The 23,691-nt window shown below is 52.3% G+C and overlaps 11 protein-coding genes across 11 annotated transcripts; 5 read left to right on the top strand and 6 right to left on the bottom strand.

The window, feature by feature from the left end:
- Nucleotides 1-41: 41 nt before the first annotated feature.
- On the top strand, nt 42-680 carry LAESUDRAFT_669430 (uncharacterized protein). The gene is made up of 5 exons (XM_040905402.1): nt 42-116; nt 182-192; nt 250-320; nt 380-473; nt 530-680. The coding sequence occupies exons 1-5, from the start codon at nt 66-68 to the stop codon at nt 549-551; spliced, it is 249 nt and encodes an 82-aa protein (XP_040770619.1). The 5' UTR covers nt 42-65; the 3' UTR covers nt 552-680.
- A 74-nt stretch (nt 681-754) lies between these two features.
- LAESUDRAFT_808580 (Aldo/keto reductase) lies at nt 755-2,166 on the top strand (the record flags this gene model as incomplete). Its single annotated transcript, XM_040914075.1, has 4 exons — nt 755-1,032; nt 1,081-1,192; nt 1,250-1,583; nt 1,640-2,166. 4 exons carry the CDS (start codon nt 755-757, stop codon nt 2,164-2,166), a joined length of 1,251 nt encoding a protein of 416 aa, XP_040770620.1.
- A 1,845-nt stretch (nt 2,167-4,011) lies between these two features.
- LAESUDRAFT_30060 (uncharacterized protein) lies at nt 4,012-4,420 on the bottom strand. Its single transcript, XM_040901887.1, has 2 exons — nt 4,178-4,420; nt 4,012-4,124 (listed from the first exon to the last, which is right to left on the bottom strand). Exons 1-2 carry the CDS (start codon nt 4,360-4,362, stop codon nt 4,112-4,114), a joined length of 198 nt encoding a protein of 65 aa, XP_040770621.1. The 5' UTR covers nt 4,363-4,420; the 3' UTR covers nt 4,012-4,111.
- A 33-nt stretch (nt 4,421-4,453) lies between these two features.
- On the bottom strand, nt 4,454-8,533 carry LAESUDRAFT_30175 (uncharacterized protein). Its single transcript, XM_040901893.1, has 6 exons — nt 8,233-8,533; nt 8,114-8,145; nt 7,344-7,391; nt 7,182-7,242; nt 6,771-7,101; nt 4,454-6,717 (listed from the first exon to the last, which is right to left on the bottom strand). Exons 1-6 carry the CDS (start codon nt 8,433-8,435, stop codon nt 4,636-4,638), a joined length of 2,757 nt encoding a protein of 918 aa, XP_040770622.1. The 5' UTR covers nt 8,436-8,533; the 3' UTR covers nt 4,454-4,635.
- Nucleotides 8,534-9,059: 526 nt separating this feature from the next.
- On the bottom strand, nt 9,060-10,151 carry LAESUDRAFT_30133 (uncharacterized protein). The gene has a single exon (XM_040901891.1). The coding sequence runs from the start codon at nt 9,865-9,867 to the stop codon at nt 9,274-9,276; it is 594 nt and encodes a 197-aa protein (XP_040770623.1). The 5' UTR covers nt 9,868-10,151; the 3' UTR covers nt 9,060-9,273.
- A 1,167-nt stretch (nt 10,152-11,318) lies between these two features.
- LAESUDRAFT_30122 (uncharacterized protein) lies at nt 11,319-13,248 on the bottom strand. Its single transcript, XM_040901890.1, has 4 exons — nt 13,118-13,248; nt 12,016-13,055; nt 11,535-11,958; nt 11,319-11,457 (listed from the first exon to the last, which is right to left on the bottom strand). The coding sequence occupies exons 2-4, from the start codon at nt 13,052-13,054 to the stop codon at nt 11,403-11,405; spliced, it is 1,518 nt and encodes a 505-aa protein (XP_040770624.1). The 5' UTR covers nt 13,055; nt 13,118-13,248; the 3' UTR covers nt 11,319-11,402.
- A 58-nt stretch (nt 13,249-13,306) lies between these two features.
- Nucleotides 13,307-16,696, bottom strand: LAESUDRAFT_740317 (ARM repeat-containing protein). Its single transcript, XM_040911073.1, has 12 exons — nt 16,316-16,696; nt 16,105-16,258; nt 15,964-16,048; nt 15,827-15,913; nt 15,436-15,774; nt 15,284-15,374; nt 14,959-15,231; nt 14,822-14,901; nt 14,687-14,770; nt 14,452-14,633; nt 14,180-14,396; nt 13,307-14,122 (listed from the first exon to the last, which is right to left on the bottom strand). The coding sequence occupies exons 1-12, from the start codon at nt 16,608-16,610 to the stop codon at nt 13,589-13,591; spliced, it is 2,421 nt and encodes an 806-aa protein (XP_040770625.1). The 5' UTR covers nt 16,611-16,696; the 3' UTR covers nt 13,307-13,588.
- Nucleotides 16,697-16,742: 46 nt separating this feature from the next.
- On the top strand, nt 16,743-18,128 carry LAESUDRAFT_754125 (uncharacterized protein; the record flags this gene model as incomplete). Its single annotated transcript, XM_040911849.1, has 7 exons — nt 16,743-16,929; nt 16,986-17,104; nt 17,163-17,397; nt 17,450-17,564; nt 17,621-17,811; nt 17,873-17,970; nt 18,033-18,128. 7 exons carry the CDS (start codon nt 16,743-16,745, stop codon nt 18,126-18,128), a joined length of 1,041 nt encoding a protein of 346 aa, XP_040770626.1.
- Nucleotides 18,129-18,983: 855 nt separating this feature from the next.
- On the top strand, nt 18,984-19,472 carry LAESUDRAFT_30285 (uncharacterized protein). The gene has a single exon (XM_040901896.1). The coding sequence runs from the start codon at nt 19,179-19,181 to the stop codon at nt 19,425-19,427; it is 249 nt and encodes an 82-aa protein (XP_040770627.1). The 5' UTR covers nt 18,984-19,178; the 3' UTR covers nt 19,428-19,472.
- A 364-nt stretch (nt 19,473-19,836) lies between these two features.
- LAESUDRAFT_767619 (uncharacterized protein) lies at nt 19,837-21,113 on the bottom strand (the record flags this gene model as incomplete). The annotated part of the gene is made up of 5 exons (XM_040913770.1): nt 20,837-21,113; nt 20,746-20,783; nt 20,379-20,694; nt 20,067-20,326; nt 19,837-19,930 (listed from the first exon to the last, which is right to left on the bottom strand). Exons 1-5 carry the CDS (start codon nt 21,074-21,076, stop codon nt 19,837-19,839), a joined length of 948 nt encoding a protein of 315 aa, XP_040770628.1. The 5' UTR covers nt 21,077-21,113.
- Nucleotides 21,114-21,760: 647 nt separating this feature from the next.
- Nucleotides 21,761-22,719, top strand: LAESUDRAFT_719433 (uncharacterized protein). Its single transcript, XM_040907626.1, has 5 exons — nt 21,761-21,896; nt 21,952-22,206; nt 22,261-22,399; nt 22,457-22,546; nt 22,603-22,719. The coding sequence occupies exons 2-4, from the start codon at nt 21,980-21,982 to the stop codon at nt 22,544-22,546; spliced, it is 456 nt and encodes a 151-aa protein (XP_040770629.1). The 5' UTR covers nt 21,761-21,896; nt 21,952-21,979; the 3' UTR covers nt 22,603-22,719.
- Nucleotides 22,720-23,691: the final 972 nt, after the last annotated feature.

Consider the following 23,691-nt stretch of genomic DNA (forward strand, 5'->3'; position numbering starts at 1 on the left):
ACCGGTTACGGTGAGCTTCGGAAGTGAGCACACCTCTTACTGCCACCGTCACCTCGCCATTCACAATGTCCTCGCATATGCGGAAGTCGTTCTTGAAGAACTGGTTCGCCGTTGAGGTCAGTATCTCTCTGAGTTCTCTGTCTGGACGTGGATTGCTCATCTCCCTGGACCTTTGGCCTAGGCGACCCCCATGTGAGTAGAAGACCCGTCATTCAATTGATATTGCAGGGTTGTTAATCTTGGCAAAAGTTTTGCTGTTGTCGGAGCGGTTATAATCGGTGGGACTTGGTATCTCACACGGCTTGCGCGGGGCCCAACTGGTGAGCATGCGACACTCCAGGGTGTTTATCGCGGTTCACCAATCTGAATGCCTTTCCAGTCGTCTGGACGAAGGAGAACCCCACTCCCTGGAACGACATCCAGCCAAATGAGGGTACCAAACTACTCACTGTCAACCAGCACTTCGACAAGAGGTGCGTGAAGTCGTTCTCTTCTCTGCCTCATGTTCTCTTACTCTGTCGTAATATAGCTGGGAAAGGAAGAAGCTTTAAATGTCCGCCTACTTTCCCGTCGTGTATGGAGGTCTGGAATTCATGCGGTGGACGCTCTGTAGCCGCCCTCTCAAATGTCCCTGATCATCCCTTCCCAATGTATTATAATGCGTGACGTGTGATGTCTGTCGTTGTGACCTTCAGCATCGGTCTCTGTTGACATCGATTCATCTCAACCACTGATCCCTTTGATATTCTCGAACATGGTGGTCCGCCTCGACGATTCGCAGCCTGTGTATTCTCTACCCTCTTTAGAGATCCCAGATGAAGAGGAGGATGCCCCTGCTCCTGGATTGTCGCTGGTGAGACAACTCGGGAGCGCGTCGAGGACGAAATATAACCAACAGCAACTTAAGCGCGTCGTCGGCGCCCTGCAGCTTCCTGAAATCATCTTCGGTGCTGCAGCGCTTTCCAGTATCTACAACGAAGACAGTCACTTGTCTGGATTCACGCCAGTGCGCACCGTAAGACTGGCACTGCGGTAAGTCGCATGGCGGTGACGAAGTGCGCGCAATTCACGCCATTGCAGATATGGTATCAATGCCTTCGATACATCTGCATACTATCAGCAATCCGAAATCGTATTGGGTACTGCATTGAAGGCGCTCGAAACCGACTTCCCGCGCTCTTCATATAAATTGGTAGCGGGCTTCGATGATCATCGGAAGCGTTCGTTCATATCATGATCGCATACATAGATGACGAAGTGCGGCCGTTACGGCAGCACGAGAGCCGACTTTGACTACTCCCCCACCACGATCCGCGCGAGCGTGCAGCGCAGCCTCAAGCGGCTGAATACCACCTACCTCGACGCGGTGTATCTGCACGATGTCGAGTTCATCGCGACCCAAGTTGGCGCGCGCGTCGCTGGCGATCCGACACTGGCGTTGAACGAAAAGAAGGCGGAGTACGGCCTGGTCGAGGGAGAGGAAGGCAAGGTGTGGGGTGAAGGTGACCAGAAGATACTAGATGCGCTCGCTGAGCTGCGCAAGATGCAAGACGAGGGGATCGTCAAAGCAGTCGGGATAACAGGTTCGATTTAATTTCTGTGTCGTGCGATCCCCGTTAAATGCAAGCATCGTCATCAGGCTATCCACTTCCAACACTTCTCCGTCTTGCTTTGCTTGCCCTGCACACGCCGCCTTACAAGCCGCTCGATGTCCTGCTCTCATATTCACACTTGATGCTGCAGAACACCGCATTCGCCGAGTTTGCGCCGCATTTCCGCGACCGTGCGAAGATCTCCCAGCTGCTCACCGCGTCCCCGCTCAACATGGGCTTGCTCACGCCCAAGCCCCCAGCCTGGCACCCTGCCTCCCAGGAGCTCCGCGATGCGGCCAAGCAGGCGAGTTCGACTTGCGCGCAGTGGGACGGCGGACTGCCGAACGTCGCTGTGGGATTCAGCTTCCGCAAGGCGAACGAGCTCAGTGTGCCGACCGTCGTCGGTCTCAGTAACCCGCGCGAAGTGCACGAGAATGTCCGAGTATGGCGCGAAATATGCGAGGGAAAAGAAGAGAAGGAGCTGGAGCGTCTCGCCCAGGAACAAGAAGTATTGAAGGTCTTCGACAATTTGAAGGGATGGTCCTGGGCGTCTCCGCCTTCCAAACTCTTGTGACCCATTAGAATGTCAGACACAAAGATGGTGCAGATTAGTTAAGACTATAGATACAATGCGGGTACAAACAAATGGTCATTTAACAGCTTCATACGCCAGATCGCCAGCATGGTTGTCCAATCCTTGTTAGACATCAGACAGGTCCTCGAAGCCTGACTGATTACCGAGTTTTGATGATACCTGCATTGACGAGCTTCATGATATTGTTACGGACAGTGGGGTTCTTCATGTGATCCTGCAGCGCTGCAGGGTTTGACTGTGCCTGCTGGAGGATGGACTGCATTACAGGGTCACTCATGATTGTCTGGTAACGATTCCATCAGCGTTCGAGATAACGACAAAATAAGCCAATTCTGAAGCACATACAGCGATCTCAGGGTCCCGCATCGCACGCTGGAGCGTTTCCTCTTCGCTCTCCTCTGTCCGCTGGCTGAACAGCTCCTGCTGGCACTTGAGCATCTGGTCCTGGAGCTCCTTTGTATGCTTATGCTCATCGTCTATCTCAGCGGCTTGCTGAATCGCCTCGAGCGCCTTTGTGTAGTCGTGCATCGCGAACAGCACGTGGCTCTTCCGAATGTACGCTTTCACGAACTTGGGGTCAACCTTGATCGCCTCGTCTGCATCCTTGACCGCCTCGGGAAACGCGACGAGCTTCGTGTATGCATTTGCACGGTTGTTGTACCCGCGCGGGTCGTGCGGATCGCGCTTGATCGCCTCCGTGTACGCCTTCACAGCGCCAGCAAAGTCGCCCTTCTTGAAAAGCGCGTTGCCCTCCTCACGCGCCTGTTCGGCCTTCTCTGGGTTGATGTATGCGAGCCGCTGCGTCTCTGCTTGCGTGCGCTCTGTCTCGTGCAGCTTATTGAGGATGTCGGGGGTGCGGTGTTCGGTGAGCGACTTGTTGTAGAACTTGATGGCGGTCTCGAGATCTCCCTTTCGCGAATATGCGTTGCCGATACGGCCGAGAGCTTTTGCGACAAGTTTGTAGTCCGCGCGGAGCTGAATCGAAAATGAGAGGCTGCGTCAGAGAAAAGCAACCAACGGCACGCACCGATCGTCCCTCGTCAACTGCCTTCTCGCACGTCTCAATGCACTTATCGAAGTTACCCTCCTCGAAATATGCAGCTACAGGAATGTAAGCAGACCTGTGCGACTCCAGTATCAAATCGAAGCTCACCTGCAAGATTCGTAAGGAACGTGATGTCCTGCGGATAGATATCCCACGCCTTTTGGAAGTGCACTGCGGCCTCCTCGAACTTCCTTGACTTGTATGCGTCCGCACCGAGCTTCTTCTCAGCCTCAGCTTCTTTCCGTGCCTTCGCCGTCTCATCGTCCTCAGGCTCCCCCATTTCCACATCCTCCACCGTGGCTTCCTCTTTGGGTGGTGGCGGTGCTGAGCTTGACGAAGCGGTCGGCTGCGGCGAAGGCGATTCGGGCTCATGGACCTCTTCCATCTTCGCCACGCCCGGTGGGAGCTCGTCCGAACCCTCCTCGCGCGCGAAACCCTGCATGTCGATGCCCATGAGCACGCCTAGCACGTCGATCATGCGTGCATCGTTCAACACGCCCTGAGCGGCGTTAGGGTTCTGCTGAATGAACTGCAGCTGCTGAACAAATGAGGGATCCGCGAGATGCTTCGCCGTGCGCGGGTTTGCGGCGAGTTTGCCGAGCAGGTTGGGGTCGGCGAACATCTTACCGAGGCCGAAGGCCTCTGCGCCGTCTCCTCGTTCGTCCGCGGCTGTCGATTTGCTAGTTCAGAGCATGCGAGATGTCGAAAAGAACTGAGAAGGCAAACCTTTCGCATCCTGGACCTCCTTCAGCCCCTTCCTCAGCGCAGGGCTGTCCTCAAGCTTGAGGCCGGTCTCATATGCTGCAATGGCTTCGTTATATTTTCGCAATCCGTGTAATGCAGCACCCTTGCGTGCATAGCCCTTCGACCATGCAGGGTTCACGTTAATGCACTGAGAACCTCGTCAGTCCAGCTATCACTGAAACGGCACGCTCGGAGAACCACACCTGCTCGGCATCCTCGAGTGCTGCGGCATACTGTCGCTTTCCTGCCTTGGCAGCGCTACGATTCGAGAAAAGGACAAAGTTGTTTGGATCGAGTGCAATCGCCTGCGAGAAGAGGTCGATTGCCTTGTCGTAGTCTTTGGCCTGGAAGGCCTTGTTGCCCTGGTCTTTCAATGCGTCGGCCATGAGTGTCGGGGATAGTTTGCGGCTGAGGGTGTAGTACTATATGAACCGTGCAGACGCCTTCAGCCAGAGACTCGAAGATTCGAGAACCTTTCTTCGGTCATCCTTAAGCCCAGGTCCCTTATCTTATCGATCGTTATGTATTTGTAAATAAATGGTAGACCAAGCTCAATACTATAGATACCGTAGCGTGGGGGACAGCACAACCAGGGATCTACAAGCATACTATACAAAGAGACCCGACTTCACCGTGCGATTGCAACAAACGTTGCAAGCTCAAGACCCGGGGTGGCGCTCCATGTGACTGTGTCGCGTAGGAGCGTCTGGACGGTGCACCACGTTCAGGAATTGCGCCCACTCGCCCAACCCAAATCCCACAGAAGCGCCCCACATGGAGCTCTCATCTGCCGGGTGTAAGTACCCCGTCGGCTGGCCACCGTCAAATGCCTGTACGTGGTGAGGTTGCGGCTGCTGCATCATCGTCGCCTGCTGCACGGCATATGAGTTCATCGTCGGACGAGAGTATGGTGAAGGAGCAGGGGCATGCCCCGGAGGTGGCTGTGGCCGCGGTGGATGGCCGATACGATTAGAAGGGACGGGATCAGCTGCGAGTGATTTTTGCATATTGAGTAACTGTTGATGCGTCTCACTAGCCGTACGTCGTCGCTTCATCATTTGTTGCGGCACGGCAAGTGGAGACTCCGGCGGTGGGTGCATGTATGGGGGGCTAACGTCATCCTCAGTCTGCACCGGCGGCCATTGCATCGACGCTGTTGAGATGACTGTATGATCATGCACCTGCACATGCAACGCAGGTGATCCTTCCATCTGCATCTGAACGTCGTTCCTGGACGCCATGGCAGATTCTGCAACCCTGGGTGAAAACGGCCTGTACCCAGGCGACTCGACGTCGCGAGAATACGCCAAATCCTGATATGGAAACGCAAGGTTTTTGACAAGTTTGAGAATCTGCGCCTTGCGTTTGGAACGCTCCTCGGGCGACTCCTTCTCCGAGCCAGGCGCATACAGCGGCTCGAGAGCCTGCAGGATCATCAACGCCTTGTCTGCGACGGGCAATACCCTGCACTGGTCGAGCAGCACCATTCCTTTGCGAATCTGTTCTCGGAACAGTCCCTTGCCTGGCTGGTTCGGGCTATTGATCAGCTGGAAGCTAAAGAACATCAACGCCGAAAAGACGTGGAACGGGCCCCAATTGAGGTGGCCCGGCACGCACGCGACGTTAAATGCTTGTGCGAAGAGCGAGATCAGGCCCGACGCGGCGCTCACGGCGATTTCGAGGCTCTCAGGAAGCTTGACGTACGGCCTGTGAAGCGTGAAGCGGATATGGAAGTACGCGCATCGGTGAATCACGCTCTGCACTGCGAGGCGCCGCAAGTCGGAATCGACGCTCGTTAGTCCACGGGCCAGCGCGAACTCGTCCAGGAGCAGCTCCCGCGGGAGCGCGTCGTACCACGCTTTGAGCATCCGGTCGCGCTCCTGGACGGCGGCATACGGCACCGGGCGGAACGACACCGCGTCGTCCATGATATCGCCGAGGATGTACGCCAGGCGGAACAGCACGAGGTTCGGGATGTACACCTGACCAGACGGGTCGAGCGCCGAATCGCAGAACGTCGGGAGGTGCGTGTCGAAATGGTGCGACGCGATCTGCAGCGGGCGCCCGAACATGAACGCCTGCCAGCGCTCGAAGAGCAGGATGTGCCACCACGCCCAGCGCCGCCGTTCCGCGAGCGTGCGTTCGTAGCGGTGCTTGCCTGGGTCGCGGTGCAGGCCCATCGCCATCCCGACGGACACGAGCTCTGACCCGAGCGCCCACACCTCCTCGGGACCCTCCTTCGCAAACGTCATGTAGTGCGACTGCGCGAGGAGCAGCTCGACGAGCCCGAGCGTGTATGTGCGGGTGCGGCTCTCCGCGTCGGCGCGGTACCGTTGCAGCGCGGTTTGCGACAGCCCGTTGTACTTCTGCGCGAGCTGCTCGCTCGCCCCCAGGCCCGCGAGGAGCGCATGCCCTGGCGGCAGGTAGCAGACCGCAAGCGCGATGAGGACGCACACGGTCGCGAAGACGACGCGGTCGCCCGACTGCCCCTCCTTGTAGCACGCCCAGCCGTCTAGCAATGCAGGCTCATTCACGTGTCGATAGATCCAGTTGCAGTAGCTGAAGTAATAGGCGACCATCTCGTCGACGGTGTTGATGGGTGGGAGGGCTGCGATGAGGTCTTCGTCATAGGCAGAGGCTAAGGTTGCAGAGACCGTGCTGCTTGGCGAAAGCGCGGTCTCCAGTTCTCGCGAAGGCGTTGGAGGGTGCTCGCTCGCATCGGATTCGTCCTTGTCAGATGTCTACGAGCGGATAAGTGCCAATTCAAGCGGCACGACACAGCGAGTGCACTTACGTTTATGAGGTTAGATGTCACAGTTGTCGGGCCTTCGTATAGGCCGCCCGAGTTGTGCTGCCCATGCTTACCAGGCGTGCTGATGATGTTCGGGTCAGCGGCCTTCGCAGTATTTCCAAGCGGAGTAGAAGCTGAGGAACGAGATGGCGGATCTGCCATACTCTCAAAGAGTCGTTTCGATGGCGTTGCAATGGGATGCGGCGGAAAACCCGAGGAATTTGCTGGATTGGTACTTGTTGAGCGGGAGCCGCCCGTGTCTTTACAATGCAACTCGAGAAGGGCGAGTGAGTCGCGTATACGGATGATTTCGCCTAGAGGGTCAACTTGTCGTCTGAGCCCGCAAAGGAGAGGAAGAGCAGCGGACATGCATTCAGCGCCTACTTGCAGGTAAACTTATGACTAACGACTCACCGGATGTCCTGAATACGCGAGGGACTGCCTTCCTGACCTTGATAACATAGTGCGGTAGTTCCTATATAGAGAGTTTATTGAGCTTCTGTGTACCAGGACGTGATATTATCATGAAGAGGCCGTGCGCGAACGTCGGCTAATAACCTGGGGCGAACTTCTTACGAATTCGAAGGTCTCCGTGGGAGCGCAAAGTCAACCCATGACACATTCCTATTAATCAGATGTAGCCTCTTAGTCTCGAACCTCTGCATGAGTTACATTCAGGGAGCCGCGTAACACAGCATCCCGAATAAGCAGAATACCGAAACTGTACTCCAGTACAGGCGCGCAAGCGCCCTACGAGTATAAGCGCTCCAGGCCTCATTTTCTGCACGAGTCTCGCAGAGGCCTTTGGAACCATCTGCGAGGTCGATCGCCGGCCTCATCGCTAGAAATCCGTAAATAAATGAATGTGACTGCACCCGAGCTTCTGCATTCTGTACATTGCAGCGAATCCCGGAACATGGAAAATGTACAGCCTGCTGAGCTTCACAGGGCTGTGCTAGGTGACATTTGGGTGTCACAGCTGCAAGTCAGATGAAGCAAAGATAGAGCATACTGTTGTCCATGCTCAATGCAACCGGACGTAGGTCGCAGTTGCGCGTCGCAAATTGTGGCTCCCATGGACGCGTCACAAATGCGATGCTTTGATGACGGGATTTGTGACTGGCCCCGAACAGCAACATGCGAGCTGAGGTCATATAGATTTTAGCCGACGCAAGGGACCAGCACTTTCAAGGTTCTATCGCGGCGGGGTGATACAAATCCCACGTCAATGCTCACTTTGCGCCGATGACGTACAACCAACAAAGGCTGACTGGCAGGATGCCCCCATGGCTACGAGCTGGCAGCGACGTGATGGCCACGACATGATGGGCAGCTTAAATGCTTACCTCGCAGGACACAAGACGAGCACGGGCGATTCCTGTGAAATCCGAGGAGAACGAAGACACGTGCGATGAGCGCGAATGGACATATATCTACGGGACGGGGGAAGGAGCCGACGCCTCACCTGTCGCATTTAAGCTTGCTGGCCCTACAGGGCTCGCAATTGATGGCTTTGCGGGCTCGCTTGAGGCCAGCGTATCCGTTTGAGACCGGAGGATCGCCCTTCGGTCGCTCCGCGCTCCCCGCGGTGGGCGAGTGCATCCGGCGCACCTTTGTGGCTCTAGCGACCGCCTTATCCTCTGCCTTGGAATTCGACGCGTAATCCATCGAGTGGGGGGTTCTGAGCCTTTCGTACTGTCGCCCTTGCTGGTACGCTCAAGAGAGCTGCGTGGCGATGGGACGCAGATACCAGCTCGTCCCGGCTGCACGACTTGCCCCTGCATATTAGACGCGCGGTCCTGGGGCCGCAACCTGAAACGGACGGCGTATTGCCTGCAGAACGCGGGTGAGCGGGTGCACCTCTGATGCCATTCATTCTATCGCTTCATCCTTTTCCCACCCTTTCTCCGCTGATTTCGCGCGGTTGTCGATCCCCCTCGTCATCAATGAAGGCGTCCCCCGACTCCTCAACGTTAACAATCAACATTGACATCAATTTCGGCGTGGTATGGGCGGTTTCCTCTTCGCAATACTGCTGCTTTTTTGTCATTGACGTTCCGTGGACTTTGTGCATGTGATGATTTATCAAGAGACTTGCGGAGCAATTCGGCTCTGATCGCCTCGCGAGATCACTATCTAGATACACCTGGAAATCGCATCACCGTCCTCGGGGGGATCGTACACACGCTAGTCGCCGTCTGCCGCCCTGTGTGCCCAGCCTGCTCCACGAGCTATCCGGGGCCACATCTTCACATGTTCCGGCTCGACTTGCCAGGACACAGTTTTCCTTCTGCGAAGAGAACATCTTTTTCCAGCTTGATCCGTCGAGTAAGCTCTCAGACTCGTGGCCGTTACGTACGTTCTATCACCGCAGACGTTACGAGTCAATGCACATGCTCCGCATCTTAGCCGCGTCATCCCTATCAAGGGACCTTGACTATCGTGGTGCGCCGGCGCACGGAGACAGCCTTCTGGACCTGAAGGCTCTGCCTGTTTTGCCTCGCATTCACACATTGCCTCGTCGGAGAACAAGCGTTAACTGCGGTAGCACCCTAATCTCTGGTCGCTGGAGCTTGACCAAGACAAGTAAGTGGAGTGGTGATCGCTGATCAGTCCCACGGAAGATACGCGACAGGAGGCGCGAGTGAAATACATATCGCGCTGTGCGTGTATCTTGGAGCCTAGCGGACGTAAAGGTTACGTAGGATAAGGCGTAGAGGTTTCGCGATCGTAAGGAGCATGTGCGTAGAATGGCGCCCATGCTATCACTGTTAGCGCCTGCCACCTTGTCAGGATCGGCCACTGCAAAAATCTTGTCAGCGATATTCAGGACAAATGTTCGTGGAGCGTTTCGAGAATGCAAAGAAATCAGGGAGGGGCACAGGAAAATCTCGGCGGCGCAAGGAGGACCAGGAGTTGATAGGAGGTAGAGTCGATCAGCGTCTTCTGCAACCCATCTCGCCAAGGTAGAAGCTACTGTCTGATCCAATGAACGAAGGAGATGGTGTCTAGCGACGACAGTCTTTCGGTACAGGTGCGGAGGACCTGTATGTGTCGATTGTGCCATCCGAGCTTTTCTTTCAAGCTCATGGGATGGCATACACTTCGTGCGGTCTGACGAAGATCGCAGAAGACCGGCAGCACTTGAAGGTAGTGACTCTGCCCTCTACACTCGCGCTGCTTCACCAATTCGAGCACAGCGCCTTCGCTAATGATGAGCTTGATCGGCATAGAAGGAGGCACAGGCCGTATCCCACAAAAGTCGACGATGGGTATAGGAACGACTGTCTTCAGACTTCCACGAAGGCTGATTTACGAGCCTAGATCGGTCGGCATCACCGATCACGCCACCCGAAGACTGGGGTCGTGCGAATATCTGCACAGCAGCGAGAGTGATGAACCCAGAGGGTTTGCGGGTGATGAGAGAGCGCGGCATTCGACGTGGGTGCCGGTGCCAATACGACCTCCACGTCCAATCGCGTTTTTTTGACTCTTCCGGGGAAATGTCCGGAGTTGGCAAGAGAGCAGCCCGCAAGCGGTAGGCGGTGAGCTACAAATGCCCGGTTACGACGAGGTGAGGACAACAGGAGGAGTGCATTTGCATGCGAGTAAAGCACTGGCAGGTGTGAGTCGTCGAGCCGATTTGGCATTGTGATGACCTTGGTATCATTATAGATGTATCATTCGAAAACACCAACCGCAGGCGAACTGATATATGGCCCGTGGGAGCTCATGAACGATCGACGAGACTCGGCTCCACGCAGGGCTCTGAAGACTAGATAGTCGGACATGTCTGGACATTGAAAGCATGATGAGTTGATTAGCGATGACGGCAGATGGAATGCTGAGGGGGAAAGCTGACATCGATAACGCGCGAAGAAAATGAGGCTCGAGAGACTGTCTTGCAGCACTTGAAACGGCGTAACTTAGGATGCGCAGTGAGCTAAAGGAAATAAAACACGTGGGCTTTCCCTGGTCTCCTGTGGGCGAACTCGGCAACTCCTTCGAACCTCCGCAGGCTTCGGATATCCTCGTCTGACGCTTTTCCATATGATGAGGTCGTGAGAGCATTGAAATGCCTGTACGCCTCAAGGATGCCCATTCTGATGCGAGATAGCGTTCAATAGTGCGGGTTGCGATTCACAGCAGTGTGGTGTCCTGGAAGAAAGTGGAACGCACAGACGACCCGATCATGCACGATGCGGCACAAGGTAGCATTCGATAGGGTATTTTCTCCAAATGGCGAAGTGAACGATGGTGATGCGTGTCCATGCAGTCTTCAACAATGAGTCAAGAAATTGCGCTCAAAATCGAATGTCCTTGCGCGCCGCACTTCACAGCCACCATGTCGTCGGCCACTTTTAGACCAGAATGGATAGACGGTGGAAGAATGACCGGCAATACACTTCACAAACGGACGGATGTGCAAAGAGACGATCGGATCGGCCAATATGGAGCAGAAATATGATGGCCGGATGTGCCTGAAGATATTAGGAGATCCCTCCGAGGCCGACGCGATTGCTGGACGCGGCACGCAGCTGATTGGGTACGCAGTGATGTGTTGTTCAGAAGAGGTAGCAAGGGAGGGAATAGCTTGACTGAAAGAAGAGTTTGGCCACGCATATACACAGGGGTTCAGGGGGACAATAGGAAGACACCACCACCGAAAAGGATCATGCGTCGCGGATTCCTGAGTAATGATCACATTATTACTGTCAGCCTCATGTACCTGTGCATAGAGTAGCAACTTGAAGCGATAGGGCGCACCTCTTAATATTCCTCATCATCAAAGTAATTGCGTTTGATGTCCAGATATCCCACGCTGAGAATACGCGGCGCACATGTGCCTCCACTTTATGATTGGTGCTCTCCCCTGTCTCATGGAATGGCCCAAGCTGAATTTCGACTAGCTCTAGCTGAGAGAATTTTTCACGATCGATGACATGATCAATGCCAGACACATTGAGCATATCGAGCTCATCGAAGAAGCGGGCAGCTACATCGGGATCAGATAGGTACTCCATGCGGGATCCTGAGTCTAAGCGGATCCAAAGTTCTTGTAGCTGAGCGCTCGTGATGTGAAAGAGAATCTCCGCTACACTCTTCCATAGCGTGTGCCACGTGTGGTCGGACCATACGTCAAGACTGAGACTAGTTAGGCTGGTACAAGGAGCGAGGCTGAGTTGCGCAACTGTTCAGTCACAAATTCAATGTCGCAAATTAGGATGCGTTCGGAGGATAACCTCACCCTCAAAAATCCCGGACCCAATAACAGTCAATGATTCAAGAGAGTTTCCAAACGTTCGCATCAGCATGTCAAGATGACAGCCAAGAGATGTTGCCAGTCCAGAGTGGAATATAGCTAATCTAGTGAGTCCTCCAGGGGCGAATGCGTCGATAAAGCATTCAACCGATGTCGCAAAGAAGTTCGTGTCGTCACTCTCGAGTCTTAATTGTGCAAGCTGGATTCGGTGGATGGGAGGTTCCGGAGCAGAAGTAGGTGGCAGCACCATCTGCTGCAGGTGCTCCGGTTTCTGAAAGAGTTCTACGACGGACAATTTGGTGACGCAGGGGAAGCTGCGAAGAAGAATCAGGATGCCACTGAGGTCCATGGTAGAGGTAATCCAAAGCTCCACAGCCTCTACTGATAGAAGCAGTTTTGAAATGAGCATTAGGAAGTCAGCTTGCGAGAAGCAATCCATGCTACGATCATAACCCTGTGAAAGTATTAGAGTCCGTGCACTGCACGCAGACATGTTGGAAAGGATGGTTCCTGGACTTGATGGATGTCTTGTGGCTGGAATCCAGGAAATGTAATCTAACGTTAGAGTTTCCAGCTGAGGGAATGCACACAGAATACGTCGAAGATCTTGCAGGCCACAGAAACGACAAGCATATAACCCCAAATGTGTCACGAGGTTGAATTGTGCCATCGAGGTGAAGAAACCCGGATGGAGCAGCGGGTTTGTCTGCCAGTCAATGTCTTGTAAATTGAGCGTCTGGATCCTCTTGAAAGAATGACCAAACACGTGTGGTATGAGATGGGCGATGATCCGCAAAAACTTCACGAAGCCAGCATGGCTCCGACGGCCGGAGCGAACCATGAGGTGCGACAAATCATCGAATTGGGAAGCACTGGTCAGCTCGAGGGAGTATGGAAGGTAGTCTTGGGCGAGGGAGTGCCAGTCACGACAAGTGAGGGCGCAGTGAAACAACGCCACTGAGTCGGTCCATTTCAGGTTGCCCATGATAATGCTGATCACATCCAAGGGTAGTTCTGGAATCATGCTGCACGCAAGATATTGCACGGTGAACAACGAACACAACAATTCGAAGATCAACTTGCCAACCTTAGTGTCAGTATCTCTGGAAAGTCTCAAAATTCTGTATTCGGCTGGAGGATGTAGCGAACCGGCTGAGTAAATGTTAGATTCGTGACCAGCAAGTACAATGATTCCACTGGTGGGAGCACTTTGAAGACACCATAGCTAACGCGCGCCGCACCGTGTGCTGCGTGGTCCTCATTTAGAAATTTCAATCGAGATATACTATTATACGTTTGAAATATTGTTACGATATTGTCTGACTGCTTTCAGCTGCCGCAACAGTATGCATCTGGCTTAACACTAGACCAAAAGGATGCATTGCTAGATACCGTGCGCATGAATCCGCACCCAAAAATTGGCCCAGACATACGAGGAAACTTGGTCAACTCCACTGCACGAGGAGAGCGCACCCTGATGTTGATGGAGACATCGCAATGACAGGGTACTTATAATATTGTAGGTATTTCGCGACGCTGCCACTCCAATGAATCACTTTCATCGCTTCTTCACTTTCTTCCGATGGTTGCTATTGTCCTTCGGCGCTGCTCGTATAGCACCCAACACGTCCTTCAGGTCCTTGTCCTCCGCTGTCGAGATATCCTGCTTTCTTGTCTCGCCACTCTGCTCATCCTCGAGGTCGTTTGCGAAGTTCGGTTTCTGCTGTTCAGCGTCTTTTCCTGCACCTAGACCGCCCTTCCTGATCTTATTGCTAAGCCTAGCATTAAAGAGAGCGTCGATTTCGTCCTCAGGCTCTGTTTTATGCTTCCGTTTCTTTGGCTTGTCTGCGCTTGCGCCTGCCTCGTCTGCAGGCGTGACCTCTACAGCTGCAGTAGCGGTAACCGCAGACAGCTGGGCTAGGTTCGACCGAACGGAATCAGAAGACGCAGCTTTCGACACGGATTGTTGGTCTCTCCATTGATCGGGTTTGCGCTGGAGAAGGTGCAAGTTGAGGTTGCGAGTGAAGAATTTGCCATACATTGAGCCGGCGAGAAAGTACTCATGAGGTATCACTGAACGAGCGATCTTTCCCTAGGCATCCACCCTTCTGTCAGTCTAAGATGTAATACGGAGTGTAGATAGACCGACCTTCAAATATGGGTCAGCATACGCCCAACACCGCTCGCCAACCCTGCTACCGATCCGATCATCCACGAGCGTGTGGAAGTGTCCAATAAATGCGAGCACGAACTTCCGCTTTGCCTTGGTGGATACTGTGGGCGACTCAAGCAGAACGTCCAGCACACGCGAACTCGTCGTGCTGTGGGCCATCGCGATCAACTCGTCTATGCTGAGGGATAAAACGCTGTAGGTTCTGTCAAAAACAACAAACAGGGTATTTTTGGGAGAACAATGCCGACCTATCAAGTACATACTCGTTGTAGGGCGACGGTAGACGCAGCATGGACTGCAGAAGCAGTGAACCCTGCAGCTTGGGCTCCAGTGGATTGTCCCCGGCTTTGACTCCAGCTCGTCTGTTCGAGGTTGTGCCTTCGGGTGTGTACGAGGACTCAGCTTGTGTAGACATTGCGGCCTTGTAGTCCTACACAACAGGATAATCAGATAACACCCACAAAGCTAGGGGTAATTTCTTGCATTGAGCGCTAATGTTCGTAGTATGCAGGGAACAGCCAATTCCCTCTCTTCTGAACTAGTGAGCTCGAATGCGGCGCAAACTGCCTATAGTTTACGAATAAGTTAACCGACAGACCATGATTGGGTGATACTTACTTGGACGATTCGCCCCTCATGTGCATGTAGAGCCGCAGCTCTGTCCACTAGAGCACGCAATACGCCAGTTCGAGAGGACTCTACAGAATTCAGCTTGATGATATAGCTCAGCTCCATTCCGATGAGAGAGCGCCTACTGATGATCTTTCCGAGGACGCTGTCCAACTCCTGGCATGCCTCCTCTAATTCGCTTGCATCTACGCGCTCGAGAGCCTTCGCGACGACGAAATTGGCAACAGGATGCACGGCAAGCTTCGGCAATTTGCCTCGGAAATAGGTTGCCCACAGAACCTTGAATACCTTGGCAGGCGACCGGTGCACGAGCGTTTCCAGCAGATGCGAAGCAGTGGGGTCTCGAAGCAGGGTCATCAAGTAATCGGACGCTTCAGGCTCGACCGAATCATCCTGATCTGTATAGAGTGTCAGTGACATTTGGCGTCCTAGTAAGGCGCAAAAACGAACGGGAAAGCGTGATGAGCCCTGCCAGCGCTCGGTCCATCATGGAACCTGGAGTATCTGCCATGTCAGAGCCTGCTTCTACTTCAAGCAGCATCTGTGACGCGCATACATCAGTATCGTATGTGCGGGTACCACGGGTATTGCCACAAATTCACCTGAAGCACGGGGCTGGCGACTTTGTCCGCAGCTAATGCGCGCACTTCGTTGTCACCGAGGTCCTTGCGAAGCTTGAGGACAAATTTTTTCGCGACCTCGTAAAACTCTGGAGGTGCGCGTTTTGCTGTAGTATCCAGAGTGCCGGTCTCCCTATCAGAGAACACCGACTTCATAGGCCCTTGGCGAACCTTGTAGGAGGCGCTTTTCTTAGATCGTACGGAACCGGCACCGCCATCAACTTTCGGGAAACAGTCAGGTGCTAAGAGGAGAAGGAGAGCACGAATAACGTGAGAAGCGAACGGGTCCACGACCAGCGATGGTAGTGATGGAAGCATTTCCTGAAGTCCGTTTGTCAACTCGTCATCGTGCACAAGCAGCAGCTTAGCTAACCTCGCAAGCATCAATCACAAGGCGTGTCAACGTTCGCAATTCCCCAACATCAGAAGACTCCGTTGCGGAAGCGATGATACCCCTGGCCTATTTACATGTTAACAACATCCGATCGTAGTGTATGATGTTACACAAACCTCTCTTAATACCGTGTCGCTCGCAACAGCAAACATAGTTTGACATACATGCGAGGCAAACCTATGGGTAACCAATTGCTCAAACCTTCAGATTGGCAGTCAGTGAGATGCGCGCAAGTCCCTATTGACTGTAGAACTTACGATCCCATAAGTCTGTCCATAAAAACTCGCCGAACGAAATCGTCCATGGAATAGGCCATCCTCTCCAGCATGGTCGAACAGTCTGGATCTGTAGCAAGCTGTTTCTCTTTGCCAGACATTTCCGTAAGAGCAGAGACAAAGAAAAGCGTTCGGTCTGATTATCATATATAAATTCCACATATTCTCAGAAGCATTCGGCGCATGAACACACCTTCATTGGGATCGACATCATCGTTGTCTTGCATGGCGCCACTCTGCTCCTGCCATTCGCGGATCTGCACGTCGACAGTGCGGAAATACGCCTTGACTTCTGGATCAACGTACCCGAACGGCGCGTCTCGATCGACTTCAGACTGGGCAGGAGCCGGTACTATCCAAGAAGGCCCGGCTTGTGGTTCGTAGTCGGCTTCACTGGCATGCGCGACGACCTCCTGATGACCCGCCTGCGACAGTTCTTCCTTCGGCTTTTTGTGCTTTCTGCCTCGCTTTCTATTCTCTCTAGGCATATTGAGCTAGATACAGCAGAGTGATTTTGAGGAAGCTGATCCTGTCTAGAAATTCGAGACAGTTGAGCGCAATTGACAAATCTGCGATCGGTTACCGCATTTGGCAAGAACGTGACTTGGGCAAGAACAGTCATGCCGCCGCGAACCTGTGCTCTCTGCAACGATGCTCGGCCCATCCTCAAAAGACCAAAGACGGGCCAGCAAATATGCAAGGAATGCTTCTTCTGGGTGTTCGAGACAGAGGTACACAACACAATTACAAATGCCAAGCTGTTCAAATCAGGAGACCGGGTCGCCATCGGTGCATCTGGAGGCAAAGGTATGTTTCCCTTTATCGTAAATTTACGTATTCCACCCATCGAGGTGCCTGCGCAGATTCAACAGTACTTGCTTATGTTATGAAGACATTGAACGACCGATACCTATACGGCCTAGAATTATTTCTTCTATCCATTGACGAAGGCATTACTGGATACCGCGATGATTCGCTAGAAGTCAGTGGTCTCGTTGACAATTTTGGTGGCATCAATGTTTGACCATATCCCTCATCAGACGGTCAAGAGGAACCAACAGCAATACGACATGCCTTTGAAAATTCTTTCGTACGACGAGCTTTATGGCTGGACGATGGACGCCATCGTCTCGCAGGTTGGCAAGAAAAATAATTGCACATTCTGCGGGGTTTTCCGTCGACAGGCTCTTGATCGTGGCGCGGCCGCCCTACATGTCGATCATATAGTTACTGGACATAACGCCGATGACATCGCAGAAACCGTGCTTATGAACAGTGAGTAGTTGATCAGTCCGATTGGCGAATTAGGGGCTGATCTCAACGTCAGTCATGCGCGGCGACATAGCTCGTCTTGGTCGGTGTACTATGATTTGCACGCAGGGCGAAGACACGATCAAGCGGTCAAAACCGTTCAAATATGTATATGAAAAAGAGATTGTAATGTGAGCAGCCGTTTCATAACACGGCGGCTATGTCTAAAACGCGACACAAATGTTAGGTACGCTTACTTTAAGAAATTGGATTATTTCTCCACAGAATGCATCTACTCTCCCGACGCTTACCGAGGTCATGCACGAGCATTCCTCAAAGACCTCGAGGCAGCGCGACCGAGTGCGATCATCGATATCATACATTCTGGCGAGGCATTTGGGGTCAAGGAGGAAGTTAAGGCCACGCAAAAGGCTCAACGTATGTGTCGCCATTCGCAGTCTGAGGTTGCCGCCGACATGATCTGCATTTCTATTTCCAGAAACATGTAAGCGCTGCGGCTATATGTCCAGCAATGATCTGTGTAAGGCATGTACCTTGCTAGAGGGTCTCGAGCGAGGAATGGCAAATGCGGCTACTGTGAGTCATTCTGCTTATCGAATGAATGTTGTCATCTGATCATCCGATTCTGGCAATGACAGACAGATCGCGCGCGGAAGATATTGGATGCCGATGGACCTGCACCAGAGAATTTGCGAACAATATCGCTCTTCAACCCGAAGCCAGGGCCAGGATGAAGCTTGAGCGCTTCAGGACTTGATCACATGGATCTGTGCGTAGTCGGATCTATTGTAAGCGAACGTCTTTTAATTTTTTAAAAAACAAATTATGCATGCACAAAGCATACAAGAGTCTTGTTCATTAGACCGTTGTCTTTGACATTGAGCGTCCCGGAGGTATTGCCTCAACGTATCGTCCGATCGTCGGAAGCAGTGGTAGCATTGGTACGTACTGCACAGAGAGATTCATCCTTGTTGCCGACCAGGGGAATACAACAAAACTCCAACATCGCATCTCTCATCCTGGCTGCGCATGCGTGCGTTATCAATCTTCGGGAACAACTTCGGGAAGACAGCAGAGGTCATGCGGCTGCCCGGGATCCTGCCATGCGGAAGAACCCTCGCTTAACAGGATATTTGTAACTGAGATAGCCCTCGATTCCTCATGGAGCTCAACGATGTTCTGTGCCTCAAGTTGGGCAGTCATCAGAATATGATGAGGCAGCGAGCTTCACTGGGTAATGGCGTCCCTAGTTTTTGGTTTGGCGGACTTCCGAGTGAACTCCCACTACCGCTCCTGATATGTACATCTGTTGCAGGCACAGTAGGATGACGGCCGGCCTGTCAGAAAGATCAAGCACGATAAGGGATGTAAGCAGACAGCCGTCAGCTCGTTTGTGCTCACAGATCCTCAAGAACGTTTCCAACGCCTGTGAGTGCAACCATGCGAATATTCACCACGCAGCAGTCATGGATGAGTCGTCGGACTGCGCTAGGGTTTTGATCAAACGATGCACAATGGATGGCCATCTCGGCTAGTCGAATTTCCCATGTGAGGTTAGCGCCAGAAACGTTTTGTTCTGCAACACAAGCAGACCTTTTCGGGGCACGCTTGTGCACGATGGGACATGACTTGGTCCACAGATGCTCGGTTCACCACGGCAGCGGCTAGCACAGGTTACGCTATTCACTGATTCTTCAGGTGCCTCGTGTCCGAAGCGTCATTGATTCTGTGCCTGCCAGTGGGTCATCGCATTCGCCATCGACACGTTGTTGCACGAGTGGAAAATGTTGTTTGTTTTTCAGAGTGTATTCATTCTGCTCACCGTTCGGCACCTATCTCGCGATGTCTGTGGCGTTGTAGAGCCCGCGGTTGCTTTGTCATTGCAATATAGAAACAATAACACCAAGATAATCTCGCTGGTTAAAGGTTTCTTGTTGCAACTCCGGGGTGTGCGCTGTCCTCGTGAGACCCATGTCCTGTCTACTAACAACTTTAAGCACGTGCGTTCATCACAAGACTCAGTTCTGCCGTGAATTCAGCTGTATATTCACCCAAAAATGTCCAAACTTAGAATGCATCGTTAAGTTTGTTTGGATGCACCATTGGGAGCGGAGCGGAATGGAAGAAGAGGGATGTGGAGCAGTTTCACCGTCACGACCGTGGCAGCCCGGGCGACAATCTGTTTGGCTTTGTGGGTCCTCGTAATTTGATTTGATGACATACGGGACCAATTCCTTTTCAAGTTACCTTTGTGGTCAATCTGATTCCGCAAACAATGCGTTACATCGACTCTGCGTGCAATTGTGGCTATTTCCAGCTTCTAGAGCCCTCTGATTCTGTGGCTGATTGATAACAGGTGCTGCGGGAGCTCATCTCCTCACAGCCTGAGGCCGACACCTGTAGCGCTGTTCTCTGAAATCTCTTCGGGGCCTCGCTACACAGTCACTTCACGGGTTTTGGATCTCGAGCCATTTCCCTTCTTGCGGATGTCAGAACACCACCGATCACGATAACTGAAAGGATTGAGAGCGTAGATCTAGAGTAGAAGAGCGTGATCTACACGTATATGGATCAAGCCCACAATGTGATTGGGAATATTCAAGACAGGTATACGCTACAGTGGACAGCAAAAAACTCGTAACAAAAAACATACGTAAATTTTGCGGGCTTACCCTTGAATATCAGTAGCCCAACGGAAAAGCCGTCTGCCGAAGTATACAGCAGTATCGAGTAGCGACACAGTGTCATACATCGCCGTCAGGATCACGTCCTCAGTGCGAAGTTTGGGCCTCCATCTCAAGAGCACGGGAGAGATGGTAACTTTAATGATCTGCCATTGAGCAACTGCTTCGGCAGCGCTGGGTCTTCGTGCAGGATCATCCTGCGTCATCGATAGCACCATTGGCCACAAGAAGTCGAGATTGGAGAACTTCTGAGAGAAAGTATGAGCGACAATTTGCTTATTTGGGCAACTGGGGACGTACCTCATAGAATTGATGACGAAAGACATTCCCTATTATGAACACGTCGACCTTAAACGGATCATAGGGCTGGTCCTCGGAGAGCTCGGGAACCTCCTGATCCCTTCCTTTGGCTCCAACCACCAATTTGTACTGTGCGTTCGGGGGAAAGTGAACGGATATACCGTAGTCGACGAAATAGTACTTGACATGTACGTCCGCACGACGATAATAAGGTGCTGTTGTTTGTCCGTCTGGAAGCTTTGATTCTCTCACTGGATGGTGTCCACGAGGAAACATTTCGCGCGCATCCATCATCAGATTTTTATACGTGCAGTCGCTGGGATACTCAATGAGACGAGGAAACCTTAAGTTATCCACTCATGCTCACCGGTGTGCCACACCATGCTTATGAAGAAACTGCAGTCCCTGTAACGCACAGCATAAGTCACACGAAATCATGATAATATAGTCGAATGTACTTCAAGGATCTGATCAATGAATTCAACAACCTCTACAACGAGGGAAAATGGAGGCTCATCGATGAGACGGAAAAATGGCATGACCAGATATAATACGCTCTCGCCATTGGCACCTTGGAATGAGTCTAGGATAGGGACAGAATGGTTCTCCGGATCGCCGCGCAAAGGTGGACTGGAGAGCATGGTGGCGATGCGAGACTCGTCATCACCTGTCTTCGCCCGCTTGATATATACAAGCATCCCGTCAGCTATCCTGGTTGCGTCGATGAGATTTTCCCGCACCTATATCGGAATTAGTATCCCTCGAGGTGGCTGATATTGAAAGACTTACAGGTGAAGGGATAGAGTCCTCAAATGACCTAGGATGCTGACCTGTCCTCCTTCATGAAGGGACCCAGTCTGCATGATAGCGTGGGCGCAGCATGTATCCCCGCGACTGGCGGAACGGTTGTCGATCTACCCAACTCCGTTCCCATGAGCGAATTTTAGAGTACAGCCTGTCGGCCTCTTGTAAACGCTCTTGGGGAGTACGCTTTGGGAGGGTTGTATGAGACATGAAGGGACAGATGCTCAGGACACGGACGAACGAGGCTCACGCTTTCATCAATATCATGTGATCGAAAAGCAGGACCATCCCATGGACCCACAATTGAAGAGTTCAAGCTCCGACAATCGGAATAGCCGCCCGAGGAATTGCTACGGCGATGCAACCGCTCTCTTGTTCTGATTAATTCCGACGTCACTTGCGAGAACAATAGCAGGCATCGTTCCATGGTCGCCTTCTTCGGAAGCTCTGTGAAGATGCAGTGAGTCTGGACTAGCTACCCATTCGCTTGACTAGGTGGCTCCTTGGGGCAGCACGAAGTCAGATTACCTCAGGCAGTTGTCTAGTCATTGCATTCCCATGCGCACATATAAGGACGCGGAACCATGAGCGGTGTCACCTCGTCATCACTTACGGGTTTCGTTATTCCTCACCTGCTGCCCAGTCATATACCATTTTACAAAAACAGTAGTACCGCGCCATTCATCTCGCCGCACCCGGGGAACGTACACCACAGTACGTTTCTCAGTTCATCTAGTTTGCCAGGCGGGTTCTCACTGATCAAGCTTAGGAGTCGGACAATAAGCGCAAGGACGACCATGAGCTTTGGCACCATTTCTGGCGGCATCGGAGTATACGCGGCCGGTCTTGCAACTTGGGGTGCCATTTCCACTACAAAATGGACTGCCAAAGAGCTCGTCAAGGAACTCAGAGCAACCATGAAAAATATTCAAGATCTGAGGTCCAACATGAAGCCGACCGAGCAGCAATTGATCTCAGAATCCAGACCTGGCTTTTTTGATCATTGGGACACATTCATGGACGAGTGAGTGCAAACAGCAATGAAAGTCTCATTCGTACCGATCTGTAAATTGTGCAGCATGAATGCGGCTATAGTTGTCTGGGATGAGGAGGCCAGAGGTGGAAGTTACTGGCAGAAATTCGGGCCTACAAGTCAACTGAAGCAAGATATTCGTGAGGCGATAAATATGGTGGAAAATTTCCGCTCGGATATATTGGTATGAGTTTAATCATTGTACGTCTGTCCACAGATGGCTGAGAGATCTCTCTTTAAGAGACAACGACAAATGCCGTCCGACGCAGAACTGGTGCCATCCCGCCGGGTGTTCCCACTTGTGATTCACGTGGCATCAGGCGCACTCTAGGTATGATGGTACTTTGGGAGATGGACTTATGCTCCAATTCTCACAATCGTATGCAGCACCTCTACTCAATAGGATGGCATTGATGATTCCCCAATTGCCATCTATTGACTCAGGAGAGTCTCTGGAGCACATGCTCGCCGACGTCACCAGTTCATCCGCTGCTATTGACGCAGGTAAGCAGTGGATGATCTTTTGCGAATGTTTCTTCATGAAAGAAGCTGAAACACAGGCTCGATGGTATGATTTTTGTGTCGATGCACGTGTGTAGGACTATGTTATGCACCCGGAGCTTTGTGTCGAGTTTAAGTGTGAATCCTATCTCTTCTATCTACCATGCTAGCATAAGAACACGCATGATGTGAGCGCCTCTGCTGCAGCAGCTCGTTGTAACAAACGTCTTCTTTTGGCTCAGATCAGTTGGCCGGCCGCGTCTGGGACAACGTGTCTTTCGTGGTGAATATAGGGCCTGGACTACAGGGTCCCCGTAGGTTGACGAAGTTAAGTCAGTACGTGACCGCATCGGAGAATCAAGAGCGCGGGCATTCCTCACGCGTTTTGTCATAGTATCCACTGCCATTGCATGACGCTTGAGTAAGCGACACTCGTCTTTTCATTGTATGCCAGCCTTCTATCGACAGAAGTGTGTCACAATTTTATGTCCCAAATTACTTACATGAACAATCAGACCGGAGGGTCCGAATTCATACGCGTTTATACGCCAAAGATACAGATATGTCAAACTATAGGCCTCAATGACTATGGTCATCCGCACCTTTACGACTGTAACAGCAACATTGAAACTGTGCTGAAAGTGACTTCGGATATGCCGCATTTCAGAGGTTGTGGGATCATTACATAAACTTTAAGTTCTCGCCCGAATATGCAGGACGGAGAATGTATTTTTTTCCCGGTCTGGATTATCCTACATGATTGGACTGTTTCCACGAATGATGATAGTGATTTTGCTCGTTCTGCGACAATAAATCGTAATCCGGCGGCAGCATGACTCGAATTCTAGAGCCCTTTGATCCTGTGTTCGATTGCCAATATGTACGAACTACAGGAGCAGAAGGACATGTTCAACAATGCCGTATAAATACAAGGCACCGCCGGATTATAAGTCACCCTTATAACAATCTCACGAG

This window comes from Laetiporus sulphureus, assembly GCF_001632365.1.
Source record: "Laetiporus sulphureus 93-53 unplaced genomic scaffold LAESUscaffold_1, whole genome shotgun sequence".
NCBI classification, from domain to species: Eukaryota; Fungi; Basidiomycota; class Agaricomycetes; order Polyporales; family Laetiporaceae; genus Laetiporus; species Laetiporus sulphureus.

Bases quoted from the DNA above. Each gene is read 5' to 3' on its own strand.
- LAESUDRAFT_669430 (XM_040905402.1), top strand. From the start codon at position 66: ATGTCCTCGCATATGCGGAAGTCGTTCTTGAAGAACTGGTTCGCCGTT. The intron at 321-379 runs GTGAGCATGCGA...ATGCCTTTCCAG, and splicing joins GCTTGCGCGGGGCCCAACTG to TCGTCTGGACGAAGGAGAAC. The intron at 474-529 runs GTGCGTGAAGTC...GTCGTAATATAG, and splicing joins AACCAGCACTTCGACAAGAG to CTGGGAAAGGAAGAAGCTTT.
- LAESUDRAFT_30060 (XM_040901887.1), bottom strand. From the start codon at position 4,362: ATGGCCGACGCATTGAAAGACCAGGGCAACAAGGCCTTCCAGGCCAAA.
- LAESUDRAFT_30175 (XM_040901893.1), bottom strand. From the start codon at position 8,435: ATGGATTACGCGTCGAATTCCAAGGCAGAGGATAAGGCGGTCGCTAGA. The intron at 8,146-8,232 runs GTGAGGCGTCGG...CGGATTTCACAG, and splicing joins AGCAAGCTTAAATGCGACAG to GAATCGCCCGTGCTCGTCTT. The intron at 7,392-8,113 runs GTAAGCATTTAA...TCTGATTAATAG, and splicing joins CTCGTCTTGTGTCCTGCGAG to GAATGTGTCATGGGTTGACT.
- LAESUDRAFT_30133 (XM_040901891.1), bottom strand. From the start codon at position 9,867: ATGCCATCCCATGAGCTTGAAAGAAAAGCTCGGATGGCACAATCGACA.
- LAESUDRAFT_30122 (XM_040901890.1), bottom strand. From the start codon at position 13,054: ATGATTCCAGAACTACCCTTGGATGTGATCAGCATTATCATGGGCAAC. The intron at 11,959-12,015 runs GTGAGGTTATCC...GTGACTGAACAG, and splicing joins TGGGTCCGGGATTTTTGAGG to TTGCGCAACTCAGCCTCGCT. The intron at 11,458-11,534 runs GTGCGCCCTATC...ATCATTACTCAG, and splicing joins ATGATGAGGAATATTAAGAG to GAATCCGCGACGCATGATCC.
- LAESUDRAFT_740317 (XM_040911073.1), bottom strand. From the start codon at position 16,610: ATGCCTAGAGAGAATAGAAAGCGAGGCAGAAAGCACAAAAAGCCGAAG. The intron at 15,914-15,963 runs GTTTGTGTAACA...ACATGTAAATAG, and splicing joins GCGACACGGTATTAAGAGAG to GCCAGGGGTATCATCGCTTC. The intron at 14,902-14,958 runs GTAGGCGCTCTC...TGAATTCTGTAG, and splicing joins CGTCCTCGGAAAGATCATCA to AGTCCTCTCGAACTGGCGTA.
- LAESUDRAFT_30285 (XM_040901896.1), top strand. From the start codon at position 19,179: ATGTTGTTTGTTTTTCAGAGTGTATTCATTCTGCTCACCGTTCGGCAC.
- LAESUDRAFT_719433 (XM_040907626.1), top strand. From the start codon at position 21,980: ATGAGCTTTGGCACCATTTCTGGCGGCATCGGAGTATACGCGGCCGGT. The intron at 22,207-22,260 runs GTGAGTGCAAAC...TAAATTGTGCAG, and splicing joins TGGGACACATTCATGGACGA to CATGAATGCGGCTATAGTTG. The intron at 22,400-22,456 runs GTATGAGTTTAA...TCTCTCTTTAAG, and splicing joins ATTTCCGCTCGGATATATTG to AGACAACGACAAATGCCGTC.